This window comes from Corvus kubaryi, unplaced genomic scaffold (assembly GCF_017639235.1).
Source record: "Corvus kubaryi isolate FWS band 111438036 unplaced genomic scaffold, C.kubaryi_AGA036_p1.0 split1-37296, whole genome shotgun sequence".
NCBI lineage: Eukaryota > Metazoa > Chordata > Aves > Passeriformes > Corvidae > Corvus > Corvus kubaryi.
In genome coordinates this window covers 5,684,772-5,707,266 of record NW_024582075.1, presented here as the reverse complement: position 1 = coordinate 5,707,266, position 22,495 = coordinate 5,684,772, and the positions used below count along the sequence as shown (strand labels likewise).

The following is a 22,495-nucleotide window of genomic DNA, read 5'->3' as shown; positions in this document are numbered from 1 at the left end:
TGGGGAGTGGGGGGGCAGGATGACAAAAATGAATAATCATGGACTTCATAAAAGTTTTACATCAGTTCAGTTGCAACTTCAGTAGACATCCTTTTGATGCGTTCTATTAACTGCAAGTTTCAAATCCTGTTCTAGCGGCTAACTACTATGATGTATGGAAAAGGCACTCAACTCTAGTAAAGAGATTTGGATTTTTTCACTGCAGAGAATTCAGGACCCAATACACCCTATATCAAAACACACAAAAATATACCTTTCAAAACCACTGTAGTTATGAAGATGTTGATAATTAATATAAGATAACATGAAGATAATTAGAACTGATTAAAAGAAAATAAGGACTATTCATTCAGAGAATTGTTTCTAAATATCAAAGAAAGAGGTAGATGTTAAATATACCTCTGACATTTTTTCATTTTAGCTGTACAGAAACTTCTTTTAGATGTTCTTCAAAACTTTAAAATTAGAAAGAAGGTTATTTTCACGTGTGAGTCTTTCATAGCTGAAGAACACAATTACTACACAGAGGCTTAAAAAGCACACATAGCAATTATGTAAAATCAGTTGAGGCTGTCTAAAACTTGGCTTTGAAACAAAGGTTCATGGAGGAAATGCTGAAAATTACTTGGCAGTAATTGTTGCTAACAATGTAGGTTAATAACTAGTGTTGGGTCTGATTCTGATCTAACCCTGACCAGTTTTGCCTTTGCACTCTATTGATTTGCATCAAATTATTCATGAAGTTCACTGATAAGAGCTTTTACTGTGACCTGTGTCATAAAATCTTTCTCCTTATTCGTTATCAATTATTTGAGAAGCCTTCAAACTATGCACTACTTATTACTTGCTCCCTCATTTGAACTGTGTACCAAAAAATGGTTTAAAAAATTAGTTTAATTTTTAACAGGAAAAACAAGAATAACATTTTTTGGATCACAAAAAGATACTCTAAATATAAGTCATTCTATGCTGCCAAGACTGGAATTGTAGTCTATAATAAAACTGCACTTGTTTATTAACTAATGTATTGTTGTGATAATACTGTTCTATTAAGCGTTCTCATTTTCTCAGCCCAGATAATCTGTCCAGTATTGCAAAAGAAATATAAATGTTGACTAACTTTTATCATAAGATTAGAAAAGCAATTGATATTTATTTATTAATTATTGTCCTGTGGACAAGAAAACTAATTAAGCCTAATTGAAAAACCTATACTTTTGTCATATGATAACTTATTAATTGACTCTTTCCAAGACCTTATGGAAAATATTTGATGTCAGGATTGAATAATAATCAGGAATTAGGAGAGTACAAAAAATTCTATTGATATGAGTAAAATAGGATTGATTATATTCCATGTTTTAGGGCAAATGTTGAGACAGACTTTTACAAGCCAGTTATGGTTTTTTCCAGGTTTATCCCAGTTTTGTGAGAATTTCCTTCTTTCTCTGGAAATATAGATATATTTTTGTGGCATCAGAATATACTGAGTTCTTTTTATTTGTGTTTTGCTTGATTGCCTTTTTCACAGACTGTTACACCTTTTACTTTTGTATGATTTTTTTTATGATAAACTAAAGACAAGAAACAAAACAATTACAATTCATTTCAATTTAAGGAAGGAAAATATACTGCACTCTACCAAATAGTCCTACAACTATTAAGGAATGCTGCAATGATGACATAGATAGCCTTCTAATTTATATTATGAAGAATATTACTTCCTGTAACTGAAATGTGTTCTATCGATAAATGTTTTTTAAAATGGTGTAATAATTCCTGAACCACTACTCATTCTCTCATTGTCCCATAATATATACAGTTCCTTTTATTTTATTTTGGTGATTTTATGATCATATTTTAGTCATTATTTTATGTGTCAATTGTCCTATATACAAAAATAAAACATCTGCTCCCAAAAATCAATATATATTATGATGCATGCTACAAAAAAAAATAGACTACAATGAGCAGATGTCCAACTAGCAGAAGAAAATAAATAATTCTAAAATGCATTTAGCATCATAGAATGATAGAATTATTTGGGTTGGAAGGGACCTTAAGTATCATCTAATTCTAAGCCCCTGCCATGGGCCGGGACACTTTCCACAAGACCAGGTTGCTCAGAGCCTCATCCAGCCTGGCCTTGAACACTTCCAGGGATGAGGCAGCCACATCTTATGTGGGCAGCCTGTTCCAGTGCCTCACCACCATCACAGTAAAGAATTTCTTCCTAATATCTAATCTCTACCTGCCCGTTTTCAGTTCAACCCGTTACCTCTTGTCACTACGTGTCCTCATAAAAATTCAGTCTTCCACCTTTCTTGTGCCAGGCTCCCCCTTCTGACGGCTGCTGTAAGGTCTCCCCAGACCCTTTTCTTCAAGCAGAACAGCCCCAACTCTCTCAGCCTGTTTCCAGACAGGAGCTGCTCCAGACCTCTGAGCATCTGCATGGACTTGTTCCAACAGGTCCATGTCCTTCTTATGCTGGGAACCCCAGAGCTGAATGCAATGCTTCAGGCAGGGTGTCATGAGTGCAGAGTAGAGGGACAGAGGGACAGAAACACCTCCCTTGACCTGATGACCTCATTTCTAATTATGCAGCCCAAGATACAGTTAACCTTCTGAGCTGCCAGTGCAAATTGTCAAAACTGTTGATTTTCTCGTCCACCAACACACCCAAGTCCTTCTCCTTAGGGCTGCTCTCAATCTACTCTTTGCCAACAGTTTTTGTGCTTTTTTTTTTTTTTTTTTGTGCCCCAATCCAGATGCAGAACTCTTGAAGTGTGTGAGGTTCTCACAGGTAAGCCTGACCAAGTCCCTCTGGATGGCATTCTTTCCCTCCAACATGCATGATGAAATGCAGCAGCCTAAACCTACCCACTGGTACAATTTATTCTTGTACTTTTGACATGTCATTGTGAGATGAAAGTCACAGAATCATGGAAGCACAGAAGGGATTCCACTGAGTTGGAAGGGGCCCATAAGGATCATTGAGTCCAACTCCTGGCCCTGCACAGGACACCCCAAGAGCAACACCATAAGCCTAAGAGCATTGTCCAAATGATTCTTGAACTCTGTCAGGCTTGGTGCTGTGACCACTTCCCTGGGGAGTCTGTTCCAGTGTCCAGCCACCCTCAGGGTGAAAAACCTTTTCCTGATATCCAACGTAAACCTCCCCTGACTCAGCTTCCTGTCGTTTCCTTGAATCCTGTTGCTTCTCATGAGAGTGAAGAGAATTCCAAGAAATTTCTTTGTACACAGTTATTGTCCATGTTGCAAAACGGAAAGACTTTTCACTAACAGAGTTCAAATTTCAAACTCAGATATGCATCTCTCTACTGTCTCACTCCATGAGTATATATCTCACAGAAATTTCATAATGACTGAAGAACTGCTAGTTGTGCTCAGAGATACTGGTAATTATATTAAAGGAACACTTGGATTTTCAGAAATGCAGGATAGTCAGCGTGCTGCAAAAGCCAAAGGAATTTGCTCTGTAGCCTTGAAAATGTTGTCATTTTGACTTCAGTGCTTTGCAATTAAAGTTATGAGAACTTGCACATCCCACCCAAATTTGAGATCTCAATTTAGATGGGAAAAAAAGCGTGAATTTCACACCAGTTCTGCTTCATTTCTGATGTGTCTGCCTTTCCACATCACACTAAAAAATGACCACTGTTTCTGTTCTACTGCCACTAATACGATATCATAAGGAAGATCACTAAAGAGCATAAAGAATTTCAGAACAAGAATCCAGTGGTTTCTCAAATCTCAGTGATTTCCACTTTTAAACCATATATTGGTTGTTTTCACCCTTAGATCTTTCACTCTTTACTTAATGCTCATTTCTATCAGTACTAATGGGGGATCTGCTCAAATCCCTGAATAATTCCCTTTCTGAACTCCATGTATAATTCCCTTTCTGAACTCCCTGTATATTCTGATTTGGAAGACATGTTTCAGTTAATCAGGATTTTTAGTTAACAGTGATATTGTCTAACAGATATTGTCCAGGGTTTTTTTTAATTGTGAGGTTTTATAAAGTGTAGGCATGTACTTCAGCATTCAAGACTCAGTCTAAATTCAGCACAGATGATAAAATACAGCTACCAAACGGTGGAGTGCAGCAGTGTATCTTGTGCAGCTCCTACCCCAGAGAACTTTGGACAGTATGGTATTAGTCCCCATGGAAGATTATTTACCTTCAATGTTTTAAATTATAGCAACTTTGTAGAGGTTACTTAGGTAGTTATGTCCCCTTTTACAGGGGATAATAGTTGTGGAAGGTGTAATTCTGATTGATCATCAGGTGAGAGAGATATTCAATATGAAATGTTTCCAGAGCTGTAGGTGACAAAACCTAAAGGCAGAGAACATCTACTGTCTACCTGCAAAAAAATGCTTGCATTATCCAACATTAGAGGTGGTTCAAGCTAAAGAAATGCAGTCTTATCTGATCTATGTAGCTTTGAGCATCTCTACAACAAAATAAGTATTAGATTTCTTTAATGATCAAATGTATGAAGGCCAAGGGATTTTTTCCCTAGAAACCTAAGGACCAGATTTTCTTACTGCTATGATTACAACTTCAGCTTTATAAAAATATTAAGTCAACTGTCCCCTGTTGGAGAATAGAGTCACCTGGACTGTGGGAACTTGGAAAGTAGTTTGGCATTCGTTAAAAAAAAAAGGAAAAAGAAAGGAAAATTAAAAAAAAACTGTTTAGAAAAAAGAAAAGCTTGTGCCTATGTTTGAGGTGTAAAATCCCAACAGTTTATGGCCTTTAGAAAAATCAAAGTAATTTCTGGATAAACGAAATTCCCAGAATAATCTTCTTCTACAGTACAAAGTAAATATTTCTCTATTTAATGCTTGAAGGGCATAGAACAAAATAATGGCTTTCAGACAGTATTAACTCAGCATACACTAACATAAAAATGCCAAGGAGACTCAAAAGTTGCTCCTGGACCTATATCTCAGGGCAGCTAGGAAAGCCCAGGGCATTACAGATGGTACTAACACTGTGTTTAGGGACAAGAATCCAGTCACAGATCACATCTGGCTTGTTCTTCTGACACACTGGTTTCATCAGTTGGATTGACAGCTAGCTCAAATAGAAACTCTGCCTTCATCTGTACATTTCTGGTTCTTGAATTACATCTTATATAATGAATATGGGGCTGCAACAAACCTCAGTGTAGGCCCAGTAGTTTGCCTACCTAGACTACAATGAACTCAACAAGAATGTTACAACATTGTTGATATCCCACTGTATGGTCACATGCGAGGAGGACTTGTAATACGGTATGCTGTGTTTGGTTATTAATTATCTTTTTTTAAATCTTTGAGAAGAGACACATAGACAAACTATTTACAACTTTTTTTCTAGCATAAAGCTTTTACGTAGCTTCCTGACGCAGGGTGGCATGAGTCAGACCTAAAGTTCATGCAGCCATTGTTCTTGTGTTTTACCACTGCCAGTGCCATTCAGTAAGGCATATAACAGCTTAAACACAACTTGCACAGTAGACCTCTACTCTTGTTCCTCCCTGAACTTGTATTAAACAGGGAACTCAGTAGTTTTGAACTGGAATAAATGTTATGCTTTGGAGTATAGAAAGCACTATCATGAAGTCAGAAAATACGTCACATAGTTCGCCAGGGTGTGGAGTAACTGGGTTTCCTTCCTTTAGTAGTGAAAAGATAACAAGTAAGAATCAAATTATTGTCCAAAAGAAAGGAAAAAATTAGATAGAATACAACATTCCCAAGAAAACATTAACAACAAAACTATGTAATCTTCAATAGCTGTAATATCCAAGTGCTGTATAATTCACTACTTGAAATAATAATACAATCCTATAAATAGTTATAGTTCTTGAATTGCTCATCATTATTTAGGTGAAATGTGAAAGGATGTCACTCAGGATGGGGAAAAAGGTCCTAGAATGAAAATAGCAGAAAGGTACAATAAACAGGAACACGGCATATGAGGAAAATTAAGTAATTTCTGCACTAGGCTAAAAGCATTCCTAGGCTGAAAATAAATAGAAAAGTGAAAGTGATTCATGAAACCCAGGAGTGAAAGAGGGAAACAGAAAGAGAAAAGAGTTTGTCTTAAATGAAGAAATGGTGCGGAGAACAAAGCAGTGATTACCAGCATGTTTGGAAAAGTTGAAACTTTTCATCCAGGGCAGCATCTTTAAAGCTTACCTGCACAGATTTCAGGCTGTCCTTTATAAACAGGAAAAGAAGATAAATGCTAACATTTTCATAAGAAACTATAACAATGAACTTCTAGATTAAATCGTTTTTTTAAAAATTGGGAATGTAATGGTAACTAAATATGAGAATGCATTTAGAACACTCTCAACTGCAAGAAAGATCTTTTGCTCTACTTGAAACCAGAGAAATCCACTGATCTCCATTTTGCAAATCTGAGCAATTGGCAGGTAAGTTGACTAGAGACAAACTGTTTGTTGTTGATGGAGAAATTAGTGGCAAGAAGTTTATTAGAGTAGACTTTAGTGTCTAAATCAGAAAATTACATGGAAAAAAAAAACAGAAAAAAGATTGCTACACAAAGATAGTTAAAAAATTTATATTCCAAATAAAAATGAACAAACCGTATTTAGACATTCTGGGTTTTGCATGAGACGAGAGACTCAAAGACATTCCTTACAGGCAAATACTGTAACCCAAAATGTTAAAGTCTGAAAATGCTCAAAAAACTTTCAAATGTACTGTTCTATGTTCACATGTCTTCAGCCAGACCTCTGGCAGCTAAGGCAGAAAAGCTGACAGATGCATCCAAAAGTACGTAAGTGAGCAGGTATCCTTCAATATCACAGTGTTTTTAGCAATGGAAATGGGTTCCCTTCATTCACAGGACAAGTTGAATGGCTGAAACTTGTTTCAGTCCACACAGCTCTTTACATCTCACCGAGAGACGACTATTTTGAGAATAGAATTCTCTGTTACACAGAAATAACTTGAACTTTTCTAAATTTCAGAAACTCTTGCTCAAACCCTATGTCCAAACACAAAAATCATTAATAATAATTATGGCATGCACTTTAATTCAGAAAGCATGTGAAATAGAATTAATGCATGGTAAGATTAAGCTCATGATATGTCCTGCCTCATCTGTCAGTTAAAGGTCCTACATTGACAGATGATTTAGATGATACCTCATATTAATTAATTAACTGTGAGCAGTGAGTTCTCCAAGAACTTATGTTGTCTTAATGAAAGCAATAAGATAATTTCTTTCTATTTCTATGGCATGGATCCAGTGTGCATTTTTCAGAAGCCTAACATATAAAAACAAGTTCTGTGATACCACTAATCAGAAAAGGTAGGACTTCATGAAGAAAGGAGTTTCTTGTATCTTATAAAAAATAAAAAAAAAAAATTATTTGCCTGTGCAAGATATATATTTTTCATTGAATAATCAAAACAGGAAAGTGGGTTCTACCCAGAGTAGAAAACCCTTGTCTATTGAACAATTTGGTTTGGACTCAGATATTCCAAAGGACACTGTGGTAAAAACTTTGTCCTTAAATTTGTGGTGCTATCTAGAAGAAAAAAACAACAAGCTTTTTCTTAGTTCTACCCAGAGATTTTTTTTCTGGATTGATCAGTTTTCTCCTACCTTCACACTTCTTGAAAAACCCACAAAGGATTTTGTATCACCCTGTTTCTCTTTGATGTGCAAAACAGACATTAATTACAGTACTTCTAATGTACTGTGGACATATTAAAATGTAACCTAAGGTGGCTTGTTTTTTAATGCATGGTTTCTAGCTCTGGTAATTATTCTCATCGACCTTCTAGTAAGAAGGGCTTAGTTTGTTTTCAGAGCTAACAAGTCTGTCTTTACCTTCAGACCTGCCTTCAAGTACATGAAGAATTTCCTTTAGAATTTGGACACCTGCCTGCTGAGAGAAAGCAATATTACAGGTGAGATGAGGAGGCCTTAAACTCTGTTCCCCAGTGAGGAATTCAGAGCCTCTGCCTCAGCAGTTTGTTTCAGCAGCATGTGCTTCACTGAGGTCTCAGCTCACTGAAAAGGCTGTTGCTTTTGGTCATAAAAATAAGTAGTGTCATTTTCTCTTTGCAATAAATTCTTTCATCCAATCGTATTCCTGTATGCAAATATACCATGGCTGGTTCAGATAAAAAAGCACAAATAAAGCCAAGAGCTCAGTCAGGGCAAAAATCACCGTATTCCCTTTATACCTTTTTTCACCTGTGTTTCAGGAACATCCTCAAACTTCTCAACTGAAGACATGAAGAAGCACGGGTCAGACAGCAATCCTGCTCTGGTTACGCCAGCACTGCCAGAACCATTAAAAGATCTGAAAATTAAGTATACCAAGGTTAGTAACATTTGCTTTTCTTAATCTTTCTTATGCATTCACTTCAGACAGTAGGATGTGCTCATTTTAACCTTATATGAACTGTGGAAACCACTGTAAACCAGTGCTTAAAATGTTTATTCTGGCTGAATTCTGATTTTACACATAGCAAGTGATCTGCAGTGATCCTTTTAACCTAAGTTAAAGCACTTGTATGTGCAAGCATGATAGAATGGTTCTATATTTCACATGGTGTGGATGTTGTTTTTCTCCTGAAACAAATTTTCAGCAGTGATAAGTTTACCAGAAAGTATAAATGGAGCAAAGAAAGGTTTCTATTATATCATTTTTCAAAACAGTGACAACAAATTAAAATGTTAGCATATTGCATTGCGTTATAATCAGATTCAAACAATTATGCCAGATAAGCTTACATAGAAAGGGATGTGTGAAAATGAAACTAAAAATAAAATTAATTCTGTCACATATTTACATTAGAGAAAATGAATCTGGCTTTGAATTTTTTTTTAGCTAAACAAGTTGCTAATAAACTAGATAGAGTCTAACTATGAAACTAACTATGAAATATTACTTCAAACTTCTTGAAATAGAAAATTCTTTCTATATAGAGTTAAAAATATACAGATAAAGAAGGCTTGAATCCAGACTTGTGTTTCAAGCTTTAAAAGACTCTTTGCCAGTTTTATATCATAATATTATATCATAACACACAGATATCTGCTAGAACTTCTTTGGCAGAAGCTTTGCCCTCTGAAACATCCAGGTAGAACTATTGATCAGAAAGGACCTCTTATCTTTGGAAATTCTTGGTTACTGTTCTTTTCTTTCTTTCTTGATACCATTGCAAGGGAAATAATTTTCTTTTCCAGAATGACTGTTTAGTTTCTTTTCCAAAAGCAGGCATTCATCTAAATTAGTCCTTTTAAATTCCATTCTATCTTTTTTTTCTAATGGAAAAACTTAACCACGTTCCAGTACATGTCTTTCTTGAATAAATCATGCAGGATCTTACTTTGTAAATATTTAACAGGAAAGATATGTAGTTCTGCCATGTGATAGCCTGCCACTGCTCTTCCTGTCTCAAAAAAAGCCCAAAACATTTTACTATTTGATTTTTTTGTTTTCCAAAGGAAAACAACTAATATGAGAAAAACACCAAATGATGTAACTGAATATGCAAGACACAAATTCCTGTAAATATTGCCATCCTTCTAAAATATTTAATTAGCAAAAATCTATTCTGTTAGTACAAAAAGGCAACCGGGAGAGAGCCAGCATCGTTGAAAAGCCTAGTTTGTAGTGTGCAATCAAGGAGAGTGTCACATAACAAATGTTTCTTTTGCCTTGACAATAGATACCATTTCCTTGAAAGCTGCTTAATGATTCCAACTGTGTAGAAATGCAATGCACTTGTTTGCAAAATCCAGCACACCTCTGTGGAGGCTTGATTTTTGCAATGCTGTACTCATATCTTCAAATATCACATAGGATTGTCTGAAAGCCCCAGCAGTGTACTGAGGGAGTTGAGATAATAGAAATGTCACCCCATACACAACACTCATCCCACAATTTAGTAAAGCCTTTGCATTCTTGTGTTCTTACCCATCCCATTCCTCTCCTGTCCCACACAAGCTAGAACATTGGGTGTGGGTGACTAGTTACACTGGAAGATGAGGGAAGCACTAATTTCTACTGATGTATTAACCTTTCTGTCCAAAGCACCTAGAGCCAGATCCTTCATCTTCATAAGCTCCAATTTCTCTTTTTCTACCATTGCATAATACCAACAGTCATCACAAAAGGATCTGAAGAAAGATCTGCAGATGTTCTAAGGACTCTCTTTACTTATCAGTCTCTCTATTTTATCTCTATTTTATTTTCTATGTGTGAGATCATTTGTGGCTTTTCACATAGTTCACTTAACTAAATGATCTATAGATTGATATAGCTACATGTCAGAGTAAGCCTTTTACATATTGTATAACACTGAACACTCTTCATGAAATTTTACTTTCAGCTATCAAATCAAATGTATTTTAAGCACTGAAATTGGCTTGTATTTTGAACCATAAAGTAATCTTGAATTGGTTTCATATATGAATCTCCTTTAAAGATATTTCCATGAACCCAGTGAGTTTTGGTAGCTAGTTAAAAATGTGCTAGTAAATATTTTACTTAGCCAACACTGAGGAATTAGACAATGATTAGACAATGTGGAGTCACAAATGCTTTCTGTCATGAGGCTTTCACATACACTAAGCCCTGTGGTACTCCTTTAATCAGAGAAACTCAGATTAGTTAATTATTAGGTTGCCAAATTACATGAAGGGGAGAAAAGGTCTGAACATTCTCTTGCTAAGCTGCATGTGGAATATCAGAAAATGTGGAAGGGTAAGACACTCTGAGTAAAGAAAAATTATAGCTAAGCATTAAACTGTTGCAGTGACTAGCTTCAAAAACAAAGGTGAGGCATAAAACCACAAAAATGTAATTGGCGTAGCTGGGGAAAGGTAATCAGCTAGAAAGCTACTACAGAAACTTTCTAAGATCAACTCACTTTGTAGACACATAGTAACTGAAAAATAATAAAAAAAATTGTATAAATACTTAATAGAAAACATACGTTTTCAGGTAATTAGTCTATTGCATGTAATTCCTACCTCAATAATAGCCTATAAGTCCAAGGGAGAGAAAAAAAATTACATGAAATATTAGCTATATATAAACTTCTTGTAAGAAAAAACCTGAGGGGGAGAAAAGAAAAGGATTTTACAGCAGTATCTATGTTGACGTATTTGTTTAAAGCTTACATTTTCCTTCTTTAGTAGTTCCTTAAGAAATGTCACATATTTTAATTTTATTGCTCAAAGAACACAGTGAGATTCCATTACATATTTTGAGACTAGTAAATTAGAACTTTCAGCACTTGAAATGAGCCTCCTCTCAGGCCACAAAATTTTAAGGCTTAAGTGTATCTGTAAAATTTACTGCCAAGTAAATTTTTAGTGAATTACTGTACTCAGGGATACCTGAATGGCTGTCACAATCTATATAAGCAGGTCTGAAGAGGTGCAACAGTTATTCAGCACTCTGCACCACCTCACACAAGTGATGCTGAACTGCCTCCAGCACGCATCCAGCCTCAGCCTTGGTGTCTCTTCCTTGTTCCTTGCCTGTAAAAACGTGTTGTTTGTGTAATTCCCTGCTTCATAGTCTACTCAAAGAAGCTCGAGAGCAGTCAAATGAGCAAGGGTTCAAATCTGGTGAACACTTTTATCTCTGTGAAACAGGAAGCTGGGCTCATTTGAAGAGTATTTTCAAGAAAAACTTTGTTAAGAGATTTAAGGCAGATTTAAGGTGGGAAAAGGCTTTGCTTTTTCTTGTACTGTAAGTTTGGAAGAGTTTCTGAAATCTAAACAGAAGATAGCTTAGACCTTTACTTCTGTATTTAAAAAGCTGTCCTTAATGTCTAAGATAGGGACGGTTCACATTTTAGCTAGTTTCGTTACGTTTCTTGACTACATCTCTGTATGAATTATAATGTAAATCAATAATAGCAAATTATATAAAAATTTGTCCCTAGCAAACAGTAAGTTTATAGATAGATGCTGAATATGGGATCAATGCAACAGCAGAAATTTTCTTTTTAAGCTGGCCTTTTAAGTTATTTTGCAGAAGCATTAAAGTCTGAAACCGTGTACAGACTGTACAATATTGAGCCCACAAACAAGGAGATCCTTATTCTAAGGAAGATTAAGCAAAAAGTTATGTTTCATGAGGTGATGACACCTAAGTAAAGACCCTAAAATTTCTTTGACCAGAGGTATGGTGTTCATCTGAGACAAAGACGTACAGAGTCAAATGCTTTTTTCTCGCGTGCAGCACAGACACAAATATGGCACTTCCCATCTAGCAAATACTTAAAAATGAATTCACAGTTCTTTCAAAATACTCCAGAGCTGAAGGAAAAGAACCCACTGGGATGGCAGAAAAAAACCCAAAGCTCAGGTCTTGTCTCTCCATTCTCTGCTGAGGTCATCTGAATGACTAAATCAACTGTGTAAACAAGGACAGAAATACTGCAGTCTTCCAGGTAACTTCAACACCAAACAGTGGATGGTATTAGATCATTTGAACTGAAATCAAGCATTTCAGAGAAGCAAGATTTTACTGCACTATGACACTGAGGAATAAAGACAATCAGATGGTTTTTGACTGCCAGTTGCCTGGGCTTTATTTAAAACACTAAGCTCTAACAGTATACAGTCTCATATACTGGAAATCTGTATTTCCAGTTCTACTGCAAAGAAATCTGAATAGTCACCAATTCTTTGTGTTGTTGAAATTAAAAAAAAAAAAATTCTCTCCTAAAATTCCTGTGAAGTAACAGTTAAAAACACCTGTAACAGTATTTCTAAATTTTTTGCAAAATACACTTGTAGCTCTAAACCTCATGGGGCCTAGTCAGTCACCACAGATAACCCACTGCACAGCACTCGACACAAAAGGGTAGGTCCTTTGCATTTGTGTCTGAAGAGCTGTCAGTGGAGTTCTGACTCACTGAAAAAGCACTGTAACCTATTGGAAGATGATCCCAATCATTGTTTTCCTCAGCAGGTCAAGGTTGTTGTTAGAGGCTGCTGTTAGCTGGCACTTCAGTGCTGCCTGGATTTAGAGATCCACATCCTGCGTGTAGTAAATACTCCACAGCATTTTATGGGCATGGCTGCATGCACGTTAATGAGTACAGCTGCCTGAAATGTGTTAATACAGCTTACATGGAGAGTTTTGACTTCTTCCTTTCCTGTCTTTCTTACTTCCAGTTGCAAGGCTGCTATCTAGCTTATGAAAGACATCTGGGTAACTCTGATACAGTATCATAAATATATTTAATATAATTAAGTTATGTTTTAAACAGGAATGATATTAGAAACATTAATAAAAAATATATTCTAAACTAATATTATAGGTGATATTGAGTGCTGCAATAAATGTAGTTTTTAAACAAGCACTTTAAATATTTCCAAATATGGTATGTCTTTCTATTATTTCTTTCACAGACAGATATGAATTTGGCATACTGTAACATCATAGCAGTGTTATGTTAATATTTATCTTTTACTTTTTCTCTTCTCTTGGCAATGGCTTTTTTCATATTAACCATTTAACTCCTGTCTTTGTCCTTTCACCACTGTTGGGATTTTGTGTGGATATTCTTACAACTTGCTTCATTGCCTATCAGAAGTTTCCATGAACTTAGATACTTATTTCACAGACAGCTTTTGTTAAATCAGGAGTTCGGTGGTCAGTCCTGATGGTCAGAGGTGGCAATGACACTCTGTATAAGGTACCCAGGTAAAGACAAGCAAAAACATACAGAACTGTATTAATCTAATACAGGAATGCATCAATATATTAACAGATTTTTGCCATATCCATTTAGAGATAATAATTTAATCAATCTTGATAGTTATTTATAAATTACTCACCAGTTATTAACAACTACTCAACTAGTTTTAATACTATGCAGAAAATGTATTCCCTGAAATCTGTCACATTTTCATAGCATATGTGGTTGAGGTGGAAGGATTTAGTCCTCAGGTTTCTGTGAAAAAAAGCATTTATCCTGCGGTTCCGGTGTCTCGATATTGTCTTGACCTGAGTCAACCACTGTCTACTTTGCCAATCCCAAAGTATTTTCTAGGTTTCTATTTCTAAGTTCCTGCTACTCTAAGCAGCAACACTAGGTTCTTTGTCCTAATGGAGAGGAGGCAAGAATCACATCTTTCCTGCTAGCTAGTCTCACAGCTAGATTCCAGTGAGTAAAGGTGAGGCAAGATGACTTGATTCTAGAAAGAAACAAAATTTGAGCTCAAAATATGTGGTACAGTCATTCAGAGCCTGACATGGCCTCAGAGGTGACTACAAAAAAGATCTCATATTCATGCCTGCAACACAATGGCACTGGAAGACAGGGAGAAAGGAGGGCACCAGCCCACCAGCATCAGGAAGGTGGGCTCAGACGCTGGGAAGACAACTTAGCATGGCACCCCAATTTCAGTCCTGACCTGAACCCAGAGAGCACAAAGAGGGTCAGGCAGGGAAGGTCAGGTACTGTTAAGTTTGGACTGTATACTTTATCATGTCCACTTCAAGAAGCAACCTTCAAATCACTTATTAGCAACTTATCCTCCTCTTTTCAACAGCTGTGCATTTATCAGGTCTTTCCAATGAGCATTTCCTTTCTGTTTCGAGGTTAACCTACAGTTAAAATTAAACCACTTTGACCATTTTACCAACAGTACCTCAGAGACAGCAGGCTGTAGAGTAGTACAGGTCTTGTGCACCCACAGGTAAGACCCAGGATCTGTTTTGCATTTGTGAACAGAGATAAGTACCTCAAATTTCACACAGAAGTCCGTATGCCTGGCCTAAGCACACAGAACCATCTGGGTACAATTCTGTGCACTGTGCCCTAGTATAACCCTACTTGAGCAGGGTGATTGGACCATATGACCCCAGTGTGGTCTCTTCCAACCTTACATATTCCATGATTCTGTAATTCATTCAATTGACTATGGCAGGGTTTTTTTCAGTCTCAGATTTAATTTCAAAAAATTGTATTATTGGTTTTGTTTGTTTGGGGGGTTTGTTTTGGTTCTGGTTGGGATTCTCTTTTTTTGGCAGGAAAGAGTGAAGAGAAATCAAAGCAAAGCTAAATACAACAGTGGTATCCCAGATATTCTTAATATACTACACTGACTAAATCCAAGGACTGTGTTTTCTTCTGTGAGGCTGTGTAACAGAAAAGCCCTTCATTTTTACCAACCCTGTGAGCCCAGGAAACTCAGGCCGTTTTCCATAGGTCATTTAGGGCTTCCCTATTACTTCACAGAGTGGAAGGACCCCTATGTAACAGCATATTTTTATGACATGAAACAAAGTAAAAATACAGTGTAGGGAAAATTTGCCTCTCCAAAGGAAGTCAGTTTTAAAAAGCTGATCCTGGTTGAGTGCATGTGTGATTAGTCATCTCTTTAGAGTAACGTAGAAACAGTTATCCAGTTTTAGTTCAGGCCTCTATCAATCCAGCAGCTCTCAGCTATGAAAGATATCTTTATTCACTAAAACATGTAACAGACAACAGCTATGTATGCATTACTAATATTGTTGCACTCTTTCTTCCCCTACAGATATTTATAAACAATGAATGGCATGATTCAGTCAGTGGTAAAAAATTTGCAGTCTTTAACCCCGCAACTGAAGAGAAAATCTGTGAGGTTGAAGAAGGTGACAAGGTAGGGTTTTCTTTCTTGAACTTAACTGTAACTTTAATTTCAGTGGATCTTAAAAGCAGGAAAGCAAGCAGCCATTTGTGTGATGTAAAACATCACCTCAGATGTACCTGATTCATCCTGTATACCTTCTTCCACAAATAAAATTCTTAGCCCTTTTTTACTAAGCCATAATATTTTTTTGTAAAGAGACACTGAAAAACTGCTTTACCTTGGGCTCATATGAGAAAAGTTCTGAAGAAATATTTTTGCTGATTTGTTTTACTAATATTATTGATTCTTTTTCTTATCTGTCATGAGTGATATCTAAAAATATAGTTGGGATTTTATTTTTTCTGGTTTTTTTTCTTTACATGTAATATAATCATTTATATAAGGCTTTTTCTTATAGATAAAATAAAGAGAACAAATACTTATAATTTCCCGCAGACTTCGTGAAGATGATCACTAACATCAGTATTTTTAGCTATATGTCTTCTCAGCACTGCCCCCTTCAAATATCTTGTTTTGTGAAAAACATACTGGAACACATTCCTAAAAATTACACTGAAGCTGAAGGTGGCCTATCAAATAGACACTAATTCCTCCAAATTTGATCAAATTAAAGCATGTTGAATCAATGAGTGTTCAGCAAAGGACTAAAAAACTTGTGGAAAACTGTAAAGAAATATTTTTAAAAATATATTTATGAGATTCTGTAGTGGAAAGTTTTGGATAGATGACATGTAATCAAAGATATAATGAAAACCTAAGACCTAATCTCGGTATTTTTGTTGCATTATGTGTTTTTCTTACAAACAGGACTTGTCTAGTGCATATGGTTTAAATGTAAGTAAAGGGGTAGTTTTTTAAATAGGACGGGCAATGTTCTTAACAGAATTAAAGTTCTGACCAAAGAAAGGGTTTTTTTATAAATTCTTAGAAAGTAAATACAAGAAGTGAAGGTTTTATTTCCAATTCGCAAGATGACTGTAACTGGAAAGAAAACTGATTTTAATATTACTGGTTTTGTTCTTCTACATATTTATTTAATTTTCTATGCTGCCCTGTCAAAGTTAATCTTGCATCCAAAGGGGAATTTTTTTCATTTTTCTCACAAAATGATATATTAATTTTAGTCAAGAAAGATGCATATTTAGAATGTTTTGTATAACAAGTTTTTTTTTAAGCTCAGCATAATAATGTTAATTAAACACCTTTTTATCCTGTAGAAATAATGTAAAACTTGTTTGTCTGTATTATAAGTTCACCAAAAGTTTACTGCCAATATAATAAGCACATGCTTTTCCAGAATTATTTGTTTACTGTAGAGAAATTCACACTGAAATAAAATTCTCTTTTGAGAAATACATTCAGAATCATCTTCTCATTAAATCTTTGTTACTCTGATCTGTAATTTCATCCTAATAATCTTTGTCTCTAGTGTTGTCTAGCATTTCAGCAATAGTGACCACCAATTTCCCAGAAGGTCATAATGAAGACACATTTTAAACATTTTCTTAGAAAAACATGGCTGAGAAAATCTGGCTTTTAATTATTTCATATATTTAGCCTGGAGTTTTTCAAAGGTTTTGCTTTTCTTTAATACTAGCTACCTATACATAGTGCTGAGACGCTGATATTTGATCATCTTCAAATTAAATTACTCATAACCTGCAACTGTTCAGTTACCATTTAGAATTTTTGTAGCTTTCTTTCCTTACAAGCTCTCTAACAACTCATTAAATAAAGAGATAATACTATTCAACATACAGGGTTGTTTTCTCTTCAATAATTTTGCAAACTGATGTGTGATGACAACTGCTATTAACTAAATTGCCTAGTGAATTGCACAGATCTAGTAAATTACACAGCCATTATGAACCTAATATGCAAGAGGCTAGACTTCAGATAACGAGCCAAGAGATTTTAGGAACTTAATTTGTGCTTACAATAGGGTTGACAAAGGGCTGTCCACTGCCTTGCAGTGGTATTTTAGAAAACAAGAGGAGGTTACAAAGCACAGACATATATGTGGGTGGGAATTGTTTTCTTCCAGTTTGATGGTTCTTTCAAACTACATGCCTAATCCTAAAGGCCCCTAGTAATAATAAAGCAGCTCACCAAATTGTCAGCACACATAAAGTAAATGTACTTCTGTAAAAAATCTAAACAGAATCAGAAAGAATTCTTCATACTCACAGTGTAGATTTATGTAATGAAATTAGATTTCATACAGTTGAAGAACAATCTTTTTTTAATTATTTTTCATTCACAGCCCTATATTATTTTTTTATGATTTTTCTTGGTTTTAATTATTTCTGCACTTCTAGTAGAAAGAACACTGGGCAATGTAGTTTTAATTTACATGATTCATATTCATATGACTTTTTTTCCCCTTATCCTTTTCCATTTAAGGCCAAGCCACAGCCCTTGAGTCCTATTGCAAAGATGTAGAAAATTTATTATAGGGGTCACAGGTAGTGATGAGCTGTTTGACAGCATGCTGACAGATTCTGAAGAAAAACAATTCTTCTTAATTTGGTAGATTTCAGCTACCTGGTGTAGGTGACTGGTCAGTATTAGCCTATAGTAATGTCTATGCCATTCATATAGTTCCTTCCTATCTTCTCCCAAATTTCCTAGAAAAAACTTTTGGAAGTTCTGTGGCCTTCTGCCTAAGAAGTCTGTGCTGGGCTTTCCAAGCCACTAACACACCCCACTCACAGCGTCCTAAAATTAGTTGATGGCTACCGACACCAGTTAAAGATTCAAGATCTGGTTCACATTTAAAACAATTGACCTTGGTGTTGACTTAGTTGAATTTGCTGATTTAGTCAACCTTGATAATGATTTCCCTGAAGGAGATTTTAGCAAAGAGCAGCACAAAAAATGTTTGAAAGAAATCCTTTCAATATTGCATGCAAATTTCTCTGGCAAATGTGGCATATAAAGAAACTTCTTTTTTTCTTTTTTTTTTCTCAGAATTTCTCATTTCCGATTAAAAACTAGGATAAACCTCCTTTATATGTCACTGTTTTCATTGGTAAATTTTACAAGAATTATGAAATGCAGAAGAATTCCAAATACTAAAAGCCTTTTTTCAAGAGATTGTAATTGGTTTTTTTGGATCCTGGAGCACCCTTTGCACAGAATTGTTTCACTGTAGATTTTTCTTCCAAAGTGAAAGCTAAATGATAAATAATAAAATATGCTATAAAAAACATTAATGGACTGAAAAATTAGCTGCATATGCAAAGACAGTGCTTAGACTTTAAAATATTTAGGCTTAGCATTTTAAACCTGGCTTATTTTTAGTTTTTGAAATAATTTTATACATAAATATTTCTTGAAATTTTCAAAAATAAATTTATTGATTTGTCTTCCTTAATAATAAATTTGTGTTCATTTTATGAAGCATCCTAAGGAACATCCTAAGGAGTTTTTCTAACCTGGTCTTCATTACACTGTGAGATACTTTCAGATGATGAGCAATTAAGCATTTAACTTACAGACGTGGCATCTCTTTGTAAATGAATGAGATTAAATTGTATCATCAGTGTAAGTGCTTGGTGTACAGAAAGGGCTTAAAAATCTAAATTTTAAAAATAGAGTTATTTTCTATATTTTTATTTTAGAAGCCTGGAGAACCTATCTGTTTCTCATACAATTTCACATTGCTGATATAGCAAGGGAAGTGTTTGAAAGAAAATAACCCACGTATTTAACATTACTGTTACTAATTTTGATTATATTGGGGTTGTTCCTCTTATTTAAACTTTATGTTAAGCTTATGCTAAACTTTACTTGTTTAACAGCAAAAAAGGATGATGGCAGAACCAATTATTGATGGCAGAACCAATCACTGATTATGTAAGTTTTTTTGTTTTCCCCACAGGCGGATGTAGACAAGGCAGTTAAAGCAGCTAGAAAGGCTTTTGAGCTTGGGTCAACCTGGCGTACAATGGACGCTTCAGAGCGAGGAAGGCTCCTGAATAAACTAGCTGACTTAGTGGAAAGAGACCGTCTGATTTTAGCTGTGAGTATGATATGTGAACATAGGGACGAGGAGGAAAGGCCTGATTTTAAAAGAAAGGTGCAAGCAAGTTTAACATGCCTCATCTTTTGAAAGCCAGGCTGTCTCAACACATGGTTTTCTTCTCTCTAGCAAATGGACATCACTAAGCTGGCTTGCACTCGGGTCTATTAACACCCTATATCCACAAAGTAGTTGATTATTTGATTAGCTTTAAAGTGATACTTAAACTATCTACTATCACAGTAATTTGAATTGCTGATTCTTAAGGACACACAAACATAGATCACATGGTTAATTCTTGTCTAAACCAAAGACTGAATTGAGGCCTAAACTCAAGTCAAAGCCTGAATCAAGGCCTAAACTCAAAGCTTGGCTCAGTGTTTATAGATGATACAAGTCAGAACTGGGAGAAACTTTGAATTTCAGGGCTCTGTAGCTTCTTATCGCTAGTCCTTCATTAACTCCAGCTTGCAACTAGCAATGAGGGATAAAGCTTAACCAGAATCAAAGGGAACAATGGATTATTTTAAGAAGAACAATAACATGAGCATTGGGGAATCATGTCCTCTCTTAAAGAACTACTGTGTATTGCCTATTTTACCACACTTAACAGAAGACGCATAACTTGTAATGTTCTCACCTACAGATTGTGAACTAAGGCAAGAAAAGACATGTAAAATAGAAATGCACCACCAATTTGATAAAGGCTGGTATCCTTTCCTCACTGTTTTAAACTCCACATATGGTACTATTATTAAGGTGATTTCTCTGCTACTTCAAGCACATTCTGGAATTAAAATTTAGGTGGGGTAACTGTTTGTGCTGAATATGAATCCTGGTTTTCTGCCAATTGCATAAAAAAATTTAAAGAGAAGGAGGAGTATCCAACATTCAGGATCATCACTCAGACTGATCTAGTTACAGTTTAAAGTATTTAGCCATTCGCCACAAAACACACTGTAGATAAGCTCATAAAATTTAAACCTTCAAATATGTAAAATCTGCAAAGCATCTGCTGCCCATTATATGTCCTTACAACTATAGAAGAGTTTCTCAGCAGAAGCCTTGGGCGAGTGGAACTTACACCCTTTAAAATGCTAGATTTGAGTTGAGAGAGACAAAATTTGAAGAGAGGTATATTTTTAATAGAGAAGTATGCTCTCTTGTCCATTAAATAATTGGATAAGCTGGCATTTATTTCTTTATTGCATTATTTATTTATATTATTTACTGCTTTATTTGCATTACAATTGCAAAGAGGATGAAGATACCATTTTTTTTTCCACAGGAAAGATGACACATTGAATTAGTTTTTGTTCCCATTTGCCATTTTCATAATATGAAAGAATTGCTTTTCTCTGGGGCCCCTCCCAACTTTCTATTTTACTGACTTTATTTCTATTTCCTACAGCTTAGTCACATTATTAACTATTTCCCTTTTCAGAAAAGGTATGTATGAGTGAAGTGCTTTCCAGACTTTGATGAAGAGAGATTTTCTCCACTCACAGTTTATTCTACAGTAAAACTAGTACTATAGAGTAACACATACTCCTGTGCATTAGAAATCAAAATAGATGTCCAAAGCTAATTGCAAAGTTATTTTCCTGTGTTCATGCATTTGACCAGGATGAAAATTATTCCGTTTCAGTGCTTTGTTATGCTTCAGAGGCTCAGCACACCTGTAGATAGGCAACTGAAAAAATAAGTCAAAGCAAGGTACTGAAAGAGCCGCTGAGAATTGTGTTTCTTAGGTTTCAACCTGTTGTGATGCTGAAAGCTAAAGAATTCATAAGTTTGAGGCCAGGGAATAATTTTCTCCCGTGTCCAAACAGAAAAAAAAAAGCACCAGATACATCAGTTTCTTGCTGCTAAGAGCCATGAAGCATTGCTATCTTCTCTCTTTGTTCTGTTCTCTTCCCAAGTATGATATCTGAAATGTGCCCAGTTAACTAAAATTGTGGACTTCACAGGGGAGTTGCTGGTGAAAAACTGTTCTTGAAGATCAGTCTGTTGATCCAACCTGAAATAATAAAGAATGCCAATGTGATTAGATCTTAAAACCACAGTTTAGATCTTAGAACTATAGTTTAGGCTCCCCGTCCTGAATATTGTAACAGGATTGTTCATAAAATTGAAGGTCCTTGATTTCTCTGTTTTGGAAAAGTTGAGAAAAATGTTCTTGAAGTGTCAAAAATATGCTGACACTATTTAAGAACTGCTCATGATCTTTATGTCCCAATAGTAAGGGGCATGGAAATTAGTCCAAACCACACTACTTAGATTTGGCTGGAAAGCAACCCTATTTAGAGCTGGTGTCTCTGTGGGTGGAACAGAATTGCTCAGCCAAAAAGTTGTATATCTTGAATGAATATTTACAGATCGTTAAAAGTTTATATCTACCTGGCATGGAGTGTCAGGCCATCTGCTGTTGTCTTCAAATAAGACCAGTTAGTTCACTCAATTACTAGTTAGCTAATAAAAGAGAGTCTCTTCTCTATAAGCATTTATTCTTCATACTGAATTTTTCTCACTTAAGAGTCCTAGATGGCTCAGTTCTTTCCTTTGCACATCAAGCACTCAAGGTGTATTTAGGGTATTTTATTACAAGATTTGAGTCTTCTTGCTGGTGTTTGAGGAAAACCACTGATTTTATTTGCATCAGTTATTTGCATCAGTTTCCTACCTGATCTCTTGATCTGTGCTTGCAGAATATTTAATATAAACTAGAACTGTGTAATTGATTCATAGGGGAGAGATGTTTTCTGAGTAAATCTTACCATTACAAACATGTCATGATC

At 35.5% G+C, this 22,495-nt stretch overlaps 1 protein-coding gene across 3 annotated transcripts in view; it reads left to right on the top strand.

The window, feature by feature from the left end:
* Positions 1–22,495, top strand: part of ALDH1A1 (aldehyde dehydrogenase 1 family member A1) — a 43,301-nt gene that overhangs the window by 4,249 nt on the left and 16,557 nt on the right. Inside the window, exons 2-5 of one of the 3 annotated variants that reach the window (XM_042013066.1) lie at positions 7,892–7,965; positions 8,266–8,384; positions 15,578–15,682; positions 19,557–19,697. In XM_042013066.1, coding sequence (XP_041869000.1) covers positions 8,295–8,384; positions 15,578–15,682; positions 19,557–19,697 — 336 coding nt within the window. In that variant the 5' untranslated portion in view covers positions 7,892–7,965; positions 8,266–8,294. Of the gene's footprint in view, positions 1–7,891; positions 7,966–8,203; positions 8,385–10,699; positions 10,776–15,577; positions 15,683–19,556; positions 19,698–22,495 lie in introns of those variants that run through there. The other 2 variants (XM_042013065.1, XM_042013067.1) reach the window with 2 other exon arrangements.